The 18861-nt window shown below is 39.2% G+C and overlaps 1 protein-coding gene across 6 annotated transcripts; it reads left to right on the top strand.

Annotated features, from left to right (window-relative positions):
- Positions 1–10413: 10413 nt before the first annotated feature.
- On the top strand, positions 10414–18413 carry nhej1 (nonhomologous end-joining factor 1). Of its 6 annotated transcripts, XM_017480633.3 has the most exons (9): positions 10425–10522; positions 10600–10738; positions 13724–13941; positions 14070–14288; positions 14441–14579; positions 14653–14708; positions 16468–16642; positions 16734–16816; positions 18160–18413. In XM_017480633.3, the coding sequence occupies exons 3-9, from the start codon at positions 13756–13758 to the stop codon at positions 18262–18264; spliced, it is 963 nt and encodes a 320-aa protein (XP_017336122.1). In that variant the 5' UTR covers positions 10425–10522; positions 10600–10738; positions 13724–13755; the 3' UTR covers positions 18265–18413.
- The last annotated feature ends 448 nt before the right edge of the window (positions 18414–18861 follow it).

The following is an 18861-nucleotide window of genomic DNA, read 5'->3' as shown; positions in this document are numbered from 1 at the left end:
TGGTGGACTGAAGTGTGCTCTTCAGCAGTGGTGCGGGCTTGTAATAGATCCCTGCACATAGTAAAAAAACTAATAAATCAAAAAACCTCTATCCCCCAGTGATCTCATTCAATTTAAGGAGATCCAGGCAATAGTGAGGAAAATGGATGTATTGGAGGACATACTACTTAAAGATGTCACAGTTAGTGATTTCTGGGGAATGATAAGGAAAATAAACGGTAAGAGGAAGGGATGTACATTTCCAGTACTGAAATGTGGGGACAACGATGCAGTGACTAATGCAGAGAAGGCTGAAGCATTATTTGAGGCATTTTGTCAAAGTACATAACGCTGCAAATTTACACAGAGAAACAAGGGATGACATAGATAAAATATTTAACAAAACATCCGGATATTGCCAGTAGAAGGAGGTGCTGTGATAGTGTTGTGGATGAAAAGTGTACTCTGAATTAAAACAAGCTGTGGCCATGTCACGGAGAAATGTTTAATCATATGTTTAAAAACATCAGTCTAGACTATTGAAGTGATCCTAGAACAATATATTGGCAACTGGGAAACTACCATCAACATGAAAATTAGCTATAATAATGCCAATTGGGAAGCCATTGAAAGATCTGCCAGACTCTGCTGTATATAGACCAACATCCTTCACCTCACATGTGTGTAAATGAATGGAAAATGTTTCACATTTCTTGGAGCAGCAGAAAAGTTTTTCCCCACACCAAAGTGGTTTCTATAAAGGCAGGATGACCATGAAGCTGTCATATGACTTGAAATGGATTTCAGGAAGTCTTACAATGTGAATTGAAAAAATGGACTGCTGATAAAGTTTGATATGTTTGGAGTAGGGTGATGAACTGGGTGATGAACATCTTGCACAATAGGACCATACAGGTTAGGGTAGGAACAATATACTCAAATGTTGGTAAAATTGAAAATGGCACAACACAAGGTAAGTGTATGTAGTCCTTTGTTGTTCAATGTGATTTATTTTATTTTATTTTTTAATCAGACAGGACATTGCAAAATCACTATATGCAGACATTATGGAAAAGAGGAAGGAAAACCATTTTTGTGGCTAAAAAATTAAACAAAGGGGAAATAACTGTGGTTTTAAAATGTCAGCAGAAAAAACAAGTAATTTGCTTCTTGAGAAGGCATAAAAACACTACCCTAGACCTAGCTATATAGATAGACTCTTTAACAATTAAAAGTAATTAGAGTTCTAGGAATGTGGATGGATTCAAAGATAACCTGGGCATACCACCTGCCAAGATAATCAAAAAGGTGCCTATCAAGATGTGACTAGGGAGATGACTCCCTGTGTGATATTTGATTATGGACTTACGGTATCTCACAAAAGTGAGTGCACCCCTCACATTTTTGTGAATATTTGATTATATCTTTTCATGTGACAACACTGAAGAAATGACACTTTGCTACAATGTACAGTAGTGAGTGTACAGCTTGTGTAACCGTGTACATTTGGACATTTTCACTTAGGGGTGTACTCACTTTTGTTGCCAGCGGTTTAGACATTAATGGCTGTGTGTTGAGTTATTTTGAGGGGACAGCAAATTTACACTGTTACACAAGCTGTACACTCACTACTTTACATTGTAGCACAGTGTCCTTTCTTCAGTGTTGTCACATGAAAAGATATCATCAAATATTTACAAAAACGTGAGGGGTGCACTCACTTTTGTGAGATACTGTATATTACTTCCTTTATAGTAAGGGGCTTAAGTGCCTCTATGCGTCATGATCCCCTAGGAGTTCATCATGAGGGAGAAGTCTTAAAAACACCCATTTCAAGCATAAGAAGTATAAGCATAAGCCTATGTGTGATGCTGACTTGAAATTGGTGTTTTTGTAAACTGCCTTGTTGCTAAGAATCATTTCAGCTTAATGCAAACTGTTACACAAAGCTAATTTGATCAAGATAGCCAGTGTACTGAAGGAATTGTGTGCGGCTTAGTGGTTAGCACGTTTGCCTCACACCTCCAGCGTTGTGGGTTCAATTCCCACCGTGGTCCTGTGTGTGTGGAGTTTGCATGTTCTCCCCGTGCTGCGGGGGTTTCCTCCGGGTACTCCGGTTTCCTCCCCAAGTCCAAAGACATGCGTGGTAGGCTGATTGGCGTGTCTGTAGTGTATGAATGGGTGTGTGAGTGTGTATGTGATTGTGCCCTGTGATGGACTGGCACCCTGTCCAGGGTGTACCCTGCCTTATGCTCCCTGGGATAGGCTCCAGGTTCCCCGTGACCCTGAAAAGGATAAGCGGTATAGAACATGGATGGATGGACGATATGTAATTATACAACTCTACAGAAATAATACATAATAATGAAATATTCTGCAGCTGTAATAACAGATCATGTACAAACTTTTAAACAATTTTTACACTTGTCAAGTGATAAGCTTGACAGATGGAACAGGAGTTGTTGTTGTTGTTGTTTTTGTTTTTTTAACTTTTCGGGGCTATGTTGGGCTATTGTTTGCCCAACATTTCAGCACATATAAATATCTTACCAGTCTTTCACTTGCAAGAGGGTTAAGAGTCTTGACAGGCAAATGCCAACATTCACCAGCAGCTCACATCATGTAAAAGGTAAAAGTCAGATCAATGAAAATGCCACTTAGTCAGAGGCTGTTGCACAATAAACGACCAGAGAAAACTACAAACCTGAAGAGAAGGAGTAGAACTAACAGTCAATCGTTTGTCAAGCGTTTGGCTTTTAAAATCGCTTGTCTTGTCACTCACCCAACCTTTTGCTACAGTGTGTGTTGTGGTTGGCATCACCATTTACACTTATGGAAAATTTCTGCTCAGATTTTTGTCTGGCCAGTAACAGCATTTTTTGCAGTGCGCACCATGAGCACTCAGTCTTTCCATAATTTCACATCTCTCACACACCTTCACACACTTAAAACACTGTCTTATCAATCTTAGAGCCACCTTGACTTTTTCACTCCACATATAAACATGTAAGAATCATAAACTTTTGTTGGTCACAGAGCTTATTTTCTGCAAAAATCCAAAAGCCAGCGGAAAAAATCCTTTGGTTTTTTGTCGAGGGAACCAGGGTGATGCTAACTTCTGGGGTGGCCTACAAAAATACCTCATCCCTGAAGGATTGAAGACATTAATGTCTCGGACATTAAGACATTAATGTCCGACACTTGAGAAGGGGACACCTCTCTCTCTTAATGCGGAGATAAAGTCCATCTCTACAGTGGGGAATTATTACATTTATGATGGCGAAGATGCTAACGTGCACGTAACACCTAGAAACAGTGTTATACCTGGAAGGATGGGATGAAGGATTGGTGTTGTTTCATCAGTGAGGGTGGGTAGAAGTGGGGTGGTAGGAGAGCGTGGGACTGGGGGTAGAAGTAAGCTGGCATGACAGGGTGGGATGAGGGATAGAAATGGGTTGGCAGGACAGGGTGGGATGAGGGGTAGAAATGGGGTGACTGGATGGGGTGGGACTGGGGATAGGAGTGAGGTAGAAGGACATGGTGGGGTGCACTTGTAGCAGGCATGAAGTTAGAAACTCTCAGAGACTGGAACTGAAAAACGTTGGATAAATAAAATGTATGTACACCGATTTTTTTTTTTAAACCAATAAAAGGGTTGAAACTGAAAGAGTAACACACTCTCATGCTGAGCAGGAAAACAAGGTGTGTAAATGTCTATATGTACGGAAGCCTAAGCGGTCATGCATTCATTATTACATTTTTTTCTTTGACATTTTCTCATGATCTCGACGTAACAGGTCTGGATATATTACTTATTGTACTGTGTTAAATCATTGTGTTCAAGGTTTTAGTGCTCCCAAGCACACAGTAGGCTACTGTCCTACTGAATATTAAACTATAAAATATCATTGGATCTGTAATATAAATCAGCATAGCCATATTCAGACGGGTATCTGGTTACAACTTTTCCAAAGAGGATGCCATAAAATATGGAATGTAAAGTTCGAAATGTGAAATAATCGCTAGCAGTAGCTCGCTCTTGCTGATCGCTCACAGTGTCTTGGTGTGCAAATGGAATCCAGTGGTTTTCCCCACTTCGTGATGGAATGTTCAACAATTCTAAAAAGAATTCTATTCCATCATTCCAGAATGTAAAACATCTCCATGACCCATCCTCCACTAACGATATGTAAACATACATTTATATTCACAACTACATCACACAACGTGCTAAGAATTTAATATATCAAATATTTCTTATACCCCTATTGAAGATATGAGGGGCTCAGCCCCAAGAGGCCTCAGTCAGTTGTTTTTTTCAAGCTGTCTATGTGCTTTAAAGTATTTTGACATTGGTGTCATGGTTTAATCATGGCTAACACATCTGAGTAAATCTCATGATTAGCCGATTTCAAAGAGCAACAGTGTGAATTCAATTCATCAAGTGAAGTTAAGGTATTGGGTTTCTCCAATCCAGATGCTTTTTTTTTTTTTGTCAGATTGCTGTTACTACAGTCTCCAGCTACCCGGATAGGAAAGATCTGCTCAGATACCACTCTCTTTTAAGATTTTAACCACTGTTCTTTTAACATCCTAGTTGAAAACAGTGCCCCTGGGTTTGTCAAAATGGCTTAATAAATAAATAAATAAATAAATAAATAAATAAATAAATAAATAAAAACTTCACATCTTAATAGGACAGAATATACCTTGGTGGTGTACTCTCACAGGCAGTCCAAGTGTAATCATGTGTTTTGTTAGATATGGATGACCTGATGAGGTCAGCCTCACTGCTTGTCTTGTCTAAAATGAACAAAAACTACAGAAAGACAAATCAGTTATGAACTATGTACAAAAATGAGAAATAATGTATAATTACCCAAATCTTTTTTTGAGTACATGAATGCTATGTTGTCTCACTTTGGCTATTTTCTAGTTTAGTATTTTTGCGCACTTCTTATAACGTAGGAAGCTTGTAAATTGGGGTTAAGTTGTAGATAGGATGGTAATACAGTGCCTCAAAAATCAGAGCTTGAAATTCCAGTACTAACAAGCAAAGCGAAAGCAGAAGTCCTGGTAAAGCATAAAATAATAGCATTATGGCAGGAAATGTAAGAGAAGGAGCACAAGGGGTGACTCATTGTCACTTACTGGCATATAACACTCAATGCTACATGCTATTTGCACTTCTGGTTAGATGCTAACCGCATTTCATAGGCATTGTACTTGCACTGTAAAGTAGAATCTGATCTAAATATGGTATACAGAAACACGTGGGAACCAGGGGGGTGCAGGGAGTAACAGAAGGCAGGAAATGACACTCACATGGCTTAGAACAAGGCACACTCAGCTAAATCACTCACTGCACCTCATAAAAAAAGCACAACACAAGACTTTGCTGATGTTGTAACAATAGGGAAACAGCTGAACATGTACATCTGCATTGCAAAGCATTACCGCACAAAAAGAGAAGGTCTGATAGAGTTTTCACTGAAGGGGTTACTAACATATAGTTACCATTGGAGTAATTCACAAAAATGAATTTGAGTTCATGAAAGAATCTGGAATTTACCATTTCATTTGACCATTTAGGAAATTTGAATCCCTTAAGGCTTCCAACCACAGCCCAGTCCAGTATATAGCAGTAATGTACATTAAACTGATTCGCCAACAGCCATAAACATCACATAAGAAGATTATTTGCTGGGCAGGACAAACCCACAGTGTAAACATATTTTACTGTCATGGCCTCCAGGGGCTGTTCCAACTTGGGCCACTAGGAGGCACACAGACTCCCTGTGTATGTTTATTAAATTCTATTTACCCAATCCTGTTTTCCTGAGATAATTAAGTATTTCTCTTTGTATTTTTAACTGTCCTGAGGCACAATTCAATAGGTTTGGTAAGGTGAAATTGATTAAATCTATATTTCTCAATTTATTTAATAACTCCTCTCTTTCCCTTGTAAATAATACACAATGTAATAATACATGTTCAACAGTCTCTGCTTAACTACACGTCATGCATAATCCTGTTTGATGTTTCCCTATTTTGAGCAATGAATGATTTAAGCCAGAATGTCAGAAAGCCAAGTGATAATTGCTTGTTCTTTCCTGTTATTGAGTCCTATTCTCCCTTTCCAAAATTTGGATCCTGTATAGGCGTCTTCGCTTTTTTCACATGACCCCATTTCTCGCCACTTTATATTAATAAGTTCTCTAATTCTTCCTTTTACCGCTTTACTGAGTGGTATGTGAACTTCGAAATCCATATCATCCATTGCCTTTTTAGCCAGTTTGTCCACTATTTAATTTCCTTGTCCTCCCACATGTGCGGGTACCCAAAGAAATCTCAGGACCATCCCCAGTTTCTGAATTCTAAGCAGATGTGTAAGTATCTCATATACTAAATCTTATCTTGATTAAGACTGCCCATTTAATGAGCTATTTAAAGCTAATTGAGAGTCTGAGCAAATAAGAGCACCCATCAGCTGAACTTTCTCCACCCATTGCATAGCTAATAAAAATAACTCTATTAACGTTATTAACTCTGTTGTAAAAACTGATACATAATTAGTTGTCCTTTTTGAATGCTGACTTTGAACCTCTTAATATATCCTACTAATGAAGGATCCTTTGAACCATCTGTGATTACGTGAAGCATTGAAGAGTATTCCTGATCTAAATACTGCTGTACAATGACCTCCTTAGGTGTATATGTTTCATTCTTAACTTTATATTGTAGATGGAAATCAATTTGAGTCATGGAGAACAACCAGGGAGGTAAATTGGTTACTATAATTGTTGGGCTAACTGAAATTTCTGTAATTCCCAAATTCATAGCCTCTTTATTGAACTGCACACACGTGTGTGTGGGGTCCTATTATCTATTTGATATATATTGGAATATGATCCAGCCCTTGCCTGAACTGTTCTATCAAGCAAAAAATCCTTTATCTGATTAAACATTCTACCTTCAACCTCTAGTTGTTGTAACTTTATTAACAATCCCTCCTTCCAAAGCATGTCATATGATTTTTCAATATCGAAAATATGCCTCCTACCACCTTTTTAATTACTTGATATTTCCTTATGTCTGTCTCAGTCACTCTAGTAAGGTGATATAATCCCTTTCCTTTCAAACATGTAGTTCAATCTACATACAATAAACCGTTCCATTATCTTACACAAATTTGATGTTAATGCAATGGGTCTGTTGGCAGCATTATGGTTGTTCTTTGCTGTATTTAATACAGGGACAGGGATAATTGCCTGATGTTTCCAGGAAGAAGGAAGTCTAGCTGTGTAGCTGTGTTCCATACTTTATTAAATAAATGTAGTATAATATTCAATGAAAAATCTTATACATTTTTAATCATCATATAGCATATTTCATCCTTTCCTGGAGATGTTTGATTTACTCCCTCAATTACTCTCTTTAATTCATACAGTATAATTCCACCTCAATAGGGTCACTAGAAAGCCTTTTCCCCACCATAATATTTGGATGCTCCTTTCTACTCTGTACTCTATTCATTTTCATATCTTCTGATATATTATTATTACTGTGCACCTTTACAAACACCTCTGCTAACATTTCTGCCATTTCGACATTTGTCACAGCTATTCTTTCCACATTACTCAGAACAGGTAGACCTAAATTTCTTTTTAAATCACCCATTTTTCTGATCATACCCCATATTTCACATTCTCCCTATAGAATTACAATAATTTATCCAGAAATTATTTTTAGCATCTCGAATTACCCTTCTCACATTTGCTTGTGCTTTTTTTTTTTTTTTTAAATATAGAATGAGGTCATCAAATATATACAGTGAGGGAAAAAAGTATTTGATCCCCTGCTGATTTTGTACGTTTGCCCACTGACAAAGAAATGATCAGTCTATAATTTTAATGGTAGTTGTATTTGAACAGTGAGAGACAGAATAACAACAAAAAAATCCAGAAAAACGCATGTCAAAAATTTTATAAATTAATTTGCATTTTAATGAGGGAAAAAAGTATTTGACCCCCTCTCAATCAGAAAGATTTCTGGCTCCCAGGTGTCTTTTATACAGGTAACGAGCTGAGATTAGGAGCACACTCTTAAAGGGAGTGCTCCTAATCTCAGTTTGTTACCTGTATAAAAGACACCTGTCCACAGAAGCAATCAATCAATCAGATTCCAAACTCTCCACCATGGCCAAGACCAAAGCGCTCTCCAAGGATGTCAGGGACAAGATTGTAGACCTACTCAAGTCTGGAATGAGCTACAAGACCATTGCCAAGCAGCTTGGTGAGAAGGTGACAACAGTTGGTGTGATTATTCGCAAATGGAAGAAGCACAAAAGAACTGTCGATCTCCCTCGGCCTGGGGCTCCATGCAAGATCTCACCTCGTGGAGTTGCATTGATCATGAGAACAGTGAGGAATCAGCCCAGAACTACACGGGAGGATCTTGTCAATGATCTCAAGGCAGCTGGGACCATAGTCACCAAGAAAACAATTGGTAACACACTATGCCGTGAAGGACTGAAATCCTGCAGCGCGCGCAAGGTCCGCTGCTCAAGAAAGCACATATACATGCCCGTCTGAAGTTTGCCAATGAACATCTGAATGATTCAGAGGACAACTGGGAGAAAATGTTGTGGTCAGATGAGACCAAAATGGAGCTCTTTGGCATCAACTCAACTCGCCGTGTTTGGAGGAGGAGGAATGCTGCCTATGACCCCAAGAACACCATCCCCATCGTCAAACATGGAGGTGGAAACATTATGCTTTGGGGGTGTTTTTCTGCTAAGGGGACAGGACAACTTCACCGCATCAAAGGGACGATGGACAGGGCCATGTACCGTCAAATCTTGGGTGAGAACCTCCTTCCCTCAGCCAGGGCATTGAAAATGGGTCATGGATGGGTATTCCAGCATGACAATGACCCAAAACACACGGCTAAGGCAACAAAGGAGTGGCTCAAGAAGAAGCACATTAAGGTCCTGGAGTGGCCTAGCCAGTCTCCAGACCTTAATCCCATAGAAAATCTGTGGAGAGAGCTGAAGGTTCGAGTTGCCAAACGTCAGCCTCGAAACCTTAATGACTTGGAGAAGATCTGCAAAGAGGAGTGGGACAAAATCCCTCCTGAGATGTGTGCAAACCTGGTGGCCAACTACAAGAAACGTCTGACCTCTGTGATTGCCAACAAGGGTTTTTAAACCAAGTACTAAGTCATGTTTTGCAGAGGGGTCAAATACTTATTTCCCTCATTAAAATGCAAATCAATTTATAACATTTTTGACATGCGTTTCTCTGGATTTTCTTGTTGTTACTCTGTCTCTCACTGTTCAAATAAATCTACCATAAAAATTATAGACTGATCATATCTTTGTCAGTGGGCAAACGCACAAAATCAGCAGGGGATCAAATACTTAATACTTAATACATAATACCCTCACTGTACGTCTTCCTAACCTTTCTAAAGGCCTTATTCCTAGCCTGTATTGTTGTGCTACATAATTTTGTCCACCAAGGAACTGATTTCTTTCTTTTTGTTCCTTTATTTTTCACAACGACTTCTTATGACTTTACATAATTTCTCATTATGACTTTCTACATCCTACATTTCCTCATTTAAATGCAACTCTTGTAACTTCACTTCACTAATATACTTAAATGCCTGCCAGTTTGCTGTCTGAAATTTCCATCTACGCATCTTATCCTCTTTAATCTCATTAACATCCATGCCTAGTTTACTGCAAATACAGTGCATCCGGAAAGTATTCACAGCGCTTCACTTTCTCCACATTTTGTTATGTTACAGTCTTATTCCAAAATGGATTCAATTCATTATTTTCCTCAAAATTCTACAAACAATACCCCATAATGACAACGTAAAAGAAGTTAGTTTGAAATCTTTGCACATTTATTAAAAATAAAAACAAAAAAGCACATTTACATAAGTATTCACAGCCTTTTGAGCCTATTGAAAAAGGTGGCTGCTAACATGTTGCTAAATGGGACTACAGACGCTGTCGGGGACATTAAACGTCATCACGCCGAACAGGGAAAAAAATATGCAGATAAACTGGTTCAAGTATGCTGTGCACAATTCCTCAAAAAATGTGGATGAATATTCATCCACAGAGTAAATCCGTATTATGGAAAATGCTTTTAAATCAAGTTTGTAAAAGTTTGTCGGAAGCTTGGTGACAGTGACGTTGAAGTCGAGCGACCGTGGTGTAGTTCGTTTATAGCATACGGTTAGCTGTTTATTTCTGGAGGTTGTATTTAGTCTTCAAACATTTGTGAAAATTATCTTGATGCACAAAACGTGTTAATATTGTAAACTTTTGTCAATCACAGAACTTTTTTTTCTGCATTAATCCAAAAGCCTGTGGGAAAATCCTACTGGGGTTTTGTCGATGGAACCAGTGTGATGCTAACTTCCGGTTCCGGTACTAAATGACATCATCTCTGCGCCACTCTATAACACCACACAAACTGAGCTGCTGAAAACAACCGCGCAGTTCAAAATAACTACCTGCGCTCAGGTATTGTGGCTCGTGCTGTGCGGTTCTTCTGTGTAGTTCAGTTTGGATCAGCTTTTGAATTGTTTGGTTTCCCGTAGATGCGCGTGCACGCGAAAGGGAGTGTGATTTGTCCGGGGAGTCAGATTTCTGTACGACACCTGTTAACGCAGCAGATCTCGCGACATCTATGGATTTAGTCTAGGTTGGTGTTCCACTAAGGAACAGTGTAGCACAACGGTAAGGGTTTATTGGGATGAATTTCTTTATTAATTAATAAGATGTAGTCAATCCTAGTTATTTCGGTTATTGGCGATATTTTTTGTTTCTCTAAGTTCATATTTACTTATGAGACTGGGACTGGTTGCTTTTACCTATGATTATAACTTAGACTTAGGGTTAGGTTTAGGGCATAATATATCATTATGGTGTGACTTAAAACTAATTTTAATGCATAATGGAATCATAGGACTTGAAGGGTATACCACAATAGCGACCTAACCGTGGGTCAAACTCTGGCTCATCTGTACCTCGAAGCTGGCTCTCGGGTTAGACTGCAGTCACGCCATCTGCACTTGGGAGAAGCTCGGACACGCTTTATTTAATTAAATTTATAATAAGTACAAACAGAGCAGAGGTATGCAGTACACCAACATTCAAATATACAACATTTAAACGCTTGTTTGTCGGTTTAAGGAAGTTACGTCATTGTACCATGCACGCTTCCGGTTAGTTGTCAAGCACATTTAAAACAACAGCGGTTTATGCACGGTACTGACTACGTTTACATGGACAGCAGTAACCTAATTATTGACCTTAATAAGGTCTGAATAAGATAATATTGTGATTAAGGTGTTTACATGAGTCGCTTGTAGGAGATTCCTTTCATGTTTTTACATGTTATAGAACATAGCTCGATTAACGTCACACGTCATTACGTCTCCACGTCACGCCGTCCGCCGTCCCTCCAGAATTTCACCTATCAACATAGAGTTCGTCTTCGTTATGGAACCGTATACAGTTTTGGATGTTTTTATTTAACATTATATGAAAGCCTCAAGTGCAGTTAATTATTTGTCGTGCTCTATGTGCAAATAGACGACAGTTTTCCTTTTGTTCATAGTTTTGATCTTATTCTCGACCTCGTTGTTTGATTCTTGTTTAGTCTTGTTTACGCCCGTTTGCTGATCGCCTGACCTTTTGCCTGTTTTTGATCACGCTATTGTCTCACGTTTTGGATTTGTCTGCCTCTCTTCAATAAAGCTCTTATCTGCACTTGCATCCGTCCTAAACCATGATTACGTGACAGTAAGCAACCGCCTTTTTACGTTTTACTGGTGTATTTTATGTTGTAGAAGAAAACGTGGAAAATATTTTGAGCTTGTGTTCACCACAGACCTCATTTCAGGGTTTTAACCAAAGTCCCATTTAAAAAAAAACAAACAAAAAAAACTCATTGATTCGGAACAATGGAACCGAAGGGAAAAAATACTAACTCGTTTCCATGTTTTGGCATACAGAATGACGTCATCCCTGCGCCACTCTATGGTGATTGGCTGTAAGTTTAAGACGCGTTTGATTTGATCTGCAGCGGAGTTTCTATGAGCGGAGGACGAACTTTAAACATCAATATCGCAGTCGATCATGTTCATGTAATCGTGGGCAGTCAAAATAGTCATCGCGATCGATATTCGATTAATTGTGCAGCCCTATTACATTACAGACATTGTAGTTTATTGCTCTGGCCACATCTGCAGTCCTCATGCCTCCCTGCAGCAGGCCTGTGGCATGTTCACGCAGGTGAGCAGGAACCCTAGGTATCTTTCTTCTGGTGTTTTTCAGAGTCAGTAGAAAGGTCTGTTTAGTGTCCTAACTTAATGTAACTGTGACCGTAATTGCCTACTGCCTATAAACTGTTTCTGTGTTAAGGACTGTTCCACAGGTGCATGTGTATTAATTGTTTATGGTTCATTGAAAAACATTGTTTAAACCCTTTCCAATAAAGATCTCTAAAGCTTATTTGGACTTTACAAAAATCTCTTTAACATGCAGTCTCCTGACAAAGGGACGTTTCTTTTTTTGCTGAGTATAGAAAGAATGAGAAGGGTAGGCCATTCTAGAGATACCTTCAGCTTTAGTGATTAGAGCCCTTCCCCTTAGTGAGAAGTCTCTTTGTAGCAAGGAATTTGATTTCTTCTTAGCCGTTGTAACTACTGGATCAAAGTTTAATCTGCCTCTCACATTATCAACTTTGCAAATAATTACATCCAAATAACTCACTTGAGACCTAACAGGAATATCGTATAGGGATGAAGCAAAAAAAAAAAGAAGATTTTATAGCAAGCAGTTCACATATATCGAAATTCAGAGTTAGACCAGAAGCTTTTGAAAATACCATAACATAACCAGTAGTATCATCTTTCAAAAAAAAAAAGTGTGGTGTCCTCTGCTAATTGGCTTATGAGAATGTTTTATCAATTATATTAATGCTCCCTTAGAGGACTTTCTTCCTCAGTCACGTGACGATTTCGCCTCCGTCTGATGGTGACTGAGGTCATGTTGGGAATAAAAGGTAACGTTTACATAAACAGTAAACTGCAGAAAGTCATTGTCGGTGACTCTGGGTATTAGGCTAAAGCTAGTGGCGTCACATTACGTGCGTATGACGTCATGCGCCACTGACTAGGAAGCCACTTATACTTTCGGTTAGTAAAAAAACCCACTAGTGATATATTTGAGCTGATATTACCTTTCTAAAATCCACACACTAGACGGTAAAGCACACAGTGCATAGTGTAAGTGTACAGTACTTCATTTGGGACACAACATTAGTATTTACTCTCCGAAGCGTGTTTTCGGAACAGAAGTAACGTAGTCAGTAAACGCACCCCGTACCGCGCGCAGACCGACTAATCCATAATGAGTCATTGACAACGATTGTCATCATCGATTTTATCGATTAGTTGTTGCAGCTCTACAATACACACTACAATGTACAGTCCTTGGATGTATTTAGCACTGTCCATGTTGTGATTTGATCTTCTGCAATGGGTGTTACTGTAAGTCTGAACGGGGCCATAGAGTCTACATAACAACTCTGATTGAACTTGCTGGCAAACTTTTTAAAGTAACTAAAATGCAATGCATTCAAAATAAATTTTCCTTAAAGCTGGGGGCTTAGCCAATGTTTAGTAGTCACATTTTAAATTTTATTGTCTTTTCAAGGTACTTTATCTGTGGCTCTGTATTGTGTCAGTATGGAGAGAACAGGCCAGACTGAGGGAGCTTTGTTGGCTTTGCCATGGGTGCCTGTGAACATCGGGGGTTCCAAGTTGTTGGCCAAAGCCTGGTTTGGTGATACAGAATATCAATTGCTGCTGAGTGACCTGAACAGCGTTTGGGAGGAACAGATGAGCACAAACAGCATTGAGCATCGTGCACAGGCAAGGATTTAAAAAAATGAATAAATAAAAAAATTCCCACAACAAGGGGAGTTTTGACAGCAGACAGTTGGCACAGACAGCACTTACATACCCAGCAAAATTGTTTAAGTCTTTTGTGTCCCTCTCAGGTTCTAAATAAGCGTCTAAGGGCTCCAGTGCACACATTTGTTGCTCACCTGCGCTCAGTGGCTTGGCCTTTTCTCTCCAGGCAGTCCTGTGAACAGAGCACAGCTGTACATTTCCTTCTCAAGCATCAGGGGGGCCACTTAACCATCACACTCAAGAGTGAGCTGGGAGATGTACCATTCTATTGGGAATTCCACTGTACCCCTGCCTCGGTAGCGGTGGTGAGATTTATATAGTGTGTCTTTATATAAGCCCCATGTGTTGTGACTAACGTCTTAAATTAACTGGCAGAGATGAACATTGAAAATATGACCTGAATGTCGAAGAAAGATATAATGTTTGTAATCTTGTGTATTTTTGTGTTGTGTGAAAGGTGTCCAGAGAGCTAGTGTGTCCCTTGTTGTCTATGACTCAAGTGCTGCATAGACATGTTGGAGAACTAACTGCTTTGCTGCTCAAGAAAGACGCTGAGATACAAGACTACAAAGAGAATGGAGCCGTGCTTAGCAGAGGTGCATACTCTAAATACAAAAGTTCTTCCACCTGTGCACATGTGGTGAACTTACGGATACATGTTATTGACAGGTAGGCTTCTGACTGAGCCGTTTGAGGAGGAGACGTACAGAAGGGACTTTAACCAGGTGAGCGCCACTTCCTCCAACCCAAACACACATTCAGTGTACGAAATGTAAGTAAATGTGTGTCCTCCAAACCTCCTTGTGTGATTAGGATGTTTTCAGTCCAGACATGGATGTAAGAAGGAATTAAATGAATTAAATATAAATAGAATGACCTGGATTGGTTCGATAACAAGGGGCCCAGAGGGGGGGAAAAAAGAACATATAAAGACTGTAAATAGTAATTCAGAGAGCTGGCAGGGCAGATTTACTGGGAATCTTTACGCATGCGTTATATGCCTGCTTAGATATGTTCCATATCAAGTTTTAGCTGTAAGTTAATTAAAATAAAACTTTAATGAACTTAGGGGTCCCAGAGTACATAAAGTTAAAAGGATACCGGCAATACTCCTGGCTGGTTAAATAATTAGTTGTGGCAATTTTTCTGTTCTTCTATCATCAGCAACCACTTGTGGTCAAAAATCTGTCTTGATACATATGCTCAGCGTGTAATGTGTCATTGGGAAGTTTTGAGCAAGACTACATGTGCAGCCATGACTCCATCACACCATTTAATCATTAGGTCACTGTTCGTTTAATAATTTAATTTAATATTCAATATGTGGGCCTTCCCCAAACTTTTGCCACAAAGTTGGAAGCGGACCACTGTCTAGAATATCTTTGTGTGCTGAAACATTAAGATTTCCTTTTACTGGAGGTCAACCTTTTACTGGTCAAGGTTTGTGTGAAAGAACACTATTGGCCTGCACAGAGCCCTAACTTCAATCCTATTAAACACCTTTGGGAAGAACTGGAATGCCTCCTCACCCAACATCAGTGCCCAACTTCACTAATGCTCTTATGGCTGAATGGGCACATTGGTGCCAAAGGTCCTTCAACAAAGTATTGAGCAAAGGCTGTGAATGCTTATGTACATGTGCTTTTTTTAAATTTTATTTTTAATAAATTTGCAAAGATTTCAAACTTCTTTCACATTGTCATTATGGGGTATTGTTTGTAGAATTTTGAGGAAACTAATGAATTGAATCCATTTTTTAATAAGACTGTAACATAACAAAATGTGGAGAAAGTGAAGTGCTGTGAATACTTTCCGGATACACTGTATATATTTTTTATTATTATTATTTATATAAATACATCAGCTTTAAAAATCATTGGGATCCCTGGTGGTCTGGGGGCCTTGATTTTGGCCGAGTTTTCAGTCTTTTTGTGTGTTTTTTTTTGTTTGTTTGTTTTTTCTTCTTTTTTTTGTGTGTGTGTGTGGGCTGTAGTTAGGGTGGGAATTTTTCTTAAACCTCTCACAAGTTGCTTTAAATCTTTAAAGCTGCAGGTTATAGTCAAAACCTCGTGCTCCTGGAACTGTTTTCCTTCATCATGTGGGATTCAGATTCATACACCTAGTTTGAAGCTGGCAAGTCTTCTTAAAAAAAACAAACAAACAAAAAAAAACAGTGAATAAACCATGTACAGTTCGGATTTGTATTTGTTCAGGGAGCTTTATCTACTAAATATGAAACACACCCAAAGGCTCTCTCACACTATGAAAGTTTTAGAGTTCTTTTTGCATCATCACCAGTTGATGTATGTGTGCACCTCTTACTTTCCTACACATTACTGTTCGTGACAAGTGACTCAGTTAATCAGTTAACCTCAACCTTATTAGCATTTGTCTTTCATTTATTTTCTTTTTTTAGTCTGTTTACTAATGAGCCAGATCAAGCAAAATAGCTTCCTTTTTTTTTTTTTCTCCCCACATTCTCAGAGGCTTTCTAAGATGCTGCCGGACAGTCTGGAGTTTGAGTCTGAGCTGCAGGAGCTGTATGTGTCCATATGTGCTGCGAGAACTGCCCGGAAACGCAAGCGCTCTGGCGAATACAGCTCTGCTTCAGTAGGCAGCTTTGTCCCTGACCAGGATCAGACCAGTTGTGTGCCAACAGGTTACTGTACACCAATTCATCCTAGACACTTCTGTGTTTCACAATGCAGTCATATTGTCTTACAATTATTTTTGGGTGGATAACATTACAGGTATGAGGACTGCCTCTCCTGGGTCTAATGAAAATTATACAAGGCAGCAAGTAGAAGACACACAGTATGCTGACACCAAAGAGGTTTGATCAAATCCTAGCCCCTCACTGTCACCTTTACCTATGCATTTTCTCCCATCAGTCTATTTTCCCATATACACTCATGTCCACTTTATTAGGAACACCTGTACATGCAAATTCATGCAGTTATCTAATCAGCCAATCATGTGGTAGCAGTGCAGTGGGGGAAAAAAAATCATGCAGATACTGGTCAAGAGCTTCGGGTAATGTTTACATCAAACCTCAGAAAGAAGAAAAAGTCTGGTCTCTTTAATTATGATTGTGGCATGGATGTTCATACCAATGGGCTGGTTTGAGCATTTCAGAAACTGCTGATCTCCAGGGATTTTCATGCACAACATCCTCTATAGCAGGGGTGTCCAATCTTATCTGAAAAGGGCCGGTGTGGGTGCAGGTTTTCATCCACCTCAAGGTCTGTTCGTTGAGGTGTTGTGTTCTGAGGTGCTTTTCTGCTCACCATGGTTGTAGAGTGCTTATTTGAGTTACAATAGACTTCCTGTCAGCCCAAACCAGTCTGGTCATCCTCTTCTGATCTCTCATCAAAAAGGTGTTTCAGCCTGCAGACCCTTTGCACACAGCATGTGTTGTTGTTGTTGTTGTTGTTGTTGTTGTTGTTGTTTTCTGCACCTTTCTGTATAAAATCTAGAGGTGTGTGTGTGTGTGTGTGTGTGTGTGTGTGAGAAACTCCAAGGAGATCAGCAGTTTCTGAAATACTCAAACCAGCCCTTCTGGCAGCAGAGGTGGGTGGTAACACGCTACATTTTTGTCATTACATTTACTTGAGTAACTGGCCATACTTGTATTCGTACTCAAGTTCACTTTAACCACAGAAATGTACTTTTACTTCACTGCATTCAGTGACGTTCCTCCGTTACTGTTAAACATTAATGAATGTCGTTTACATCACGTATAATAATTTGCGAGTCTTGCAATGCGCTCCAGTGGTCTGAATGCAGACACAACCACTCACTTTTTTTTTTAGCGGCTCACTCCTGAAAGATAATGGCCGTAGAGGGGGAAGAAGCGAGGGTGTCGATGGAGGCAGGACACACACACACACACACACACACACACACACACACACACACACACACACACACACACACACAAGGAGAGGTGTGACTTACAGTTCTCCATGTAGTCTGAGATGAAGGATTTTCCCTTCATTTGAATCCGATCCGAAGTGAATAGTAATCTTCTACTTGAGTAGTCTTCTCATTAGATGCTTTATTACTCATAGTCAAGTAATTATTAACATTATTACTTTTACAGTTAAAAAAAATAACTAGTTTTACTGAAATTTTTTGACTGAATTTAGCGTGACTACCTCGTATACTGTGTTTCAGACTGAGAGACTCTTACCTGCTGCTGCTGCTGTTCCTCCTGCAGTTACAACAAACAGATCAGTTATGCATCCCAAGAAGAAGAAAGCAGCTGGACTCTTCCAATGAAATCATGGTCCAAAAGTTGATGGATTTTTTTCCCCCCTTAAATTTTCTACCTTGTTCAGTGATATGATTAAACTTTCAATTTTATAAAACAATGTGATTTGTTTTTGTTGCTTTGTATTGTATTTTTAATAAATTATTGTAGTGCATTATCTTTTTGTTCCTCTCCAACTCAAGCCTGTTTTTGTTTAGACTGTACGGTAAACATAGTCATTATCATTCATAAGCTTCATTCATTCATTTAAGTAACCACATGATCCTGGTCAGGGTCATGGTGAATCTGGAGCCTATCCTGGGAACACTGGACACCAGTCCATTGCAGGGCACCATTCACACAGTCCCACCTGAAGTTGTAAGCAGCAATTCTAGCAACTCCACCACCATGCGGCCCAGACTACTGATGTGTATTCATTAGTTGATGCAAATACTGTAAGGTCTGAAATGCCGAACTGAGTCTGATACAGATCATGTAATGTATAATGTTTCAAACCAGTGAGGTTATACTATAGTTTAATCAACAGTAGTTTACCTAATTGTAGGACTTATGAGCCAGTGAGGTCATGACAGTCTCTGGTGAAGTAGTTAATAGCATGCTCAATG

Source organism: Ictalurus punctatus, chromosome 12 (assembly GCF_001660625.3).
Source record: "Ictalurus punctatus breed USDA103 chromosome 12, Coco_2.0, whole genome shotgun sequence".
NCBI classification, from domain to species: Eukaryota; Metazoa; Chordata; class Actinopteri; order Siluriformes; family Ictaluridae; genus Ictalurus; species Ictalurus punctatus.
The sequence above is the reverse complement of the archived record's forward strand: the minus strand, read 5'-3'. Positions and strand labels throughout refer to the sequence as shown.

Bases quoted from the DNA above. Each gene is read 5' to 3' on its own strand.
- nhej1 (XM_053683884.1), top strand. From the start codon at position 12,261: ATGCCTCCCTGCAGCAGGCCTGTGGCATGTTCACGCAG. The intron at 14,580-14,652 runs GTGCATACTCTA...TGTTATTGACAG, and splicing joins TGGAGCCGTGCTTAGCAGAG to GTAGGCTTCTGACTGAGCCG. The intron at 16,817-18,159 runs GTTTGATCAAAT...ACTGTGTTTCAG, and splicing joins AGTATGCTGACACCAAAGAG to ACTGAGAGACTCTTACCTGC.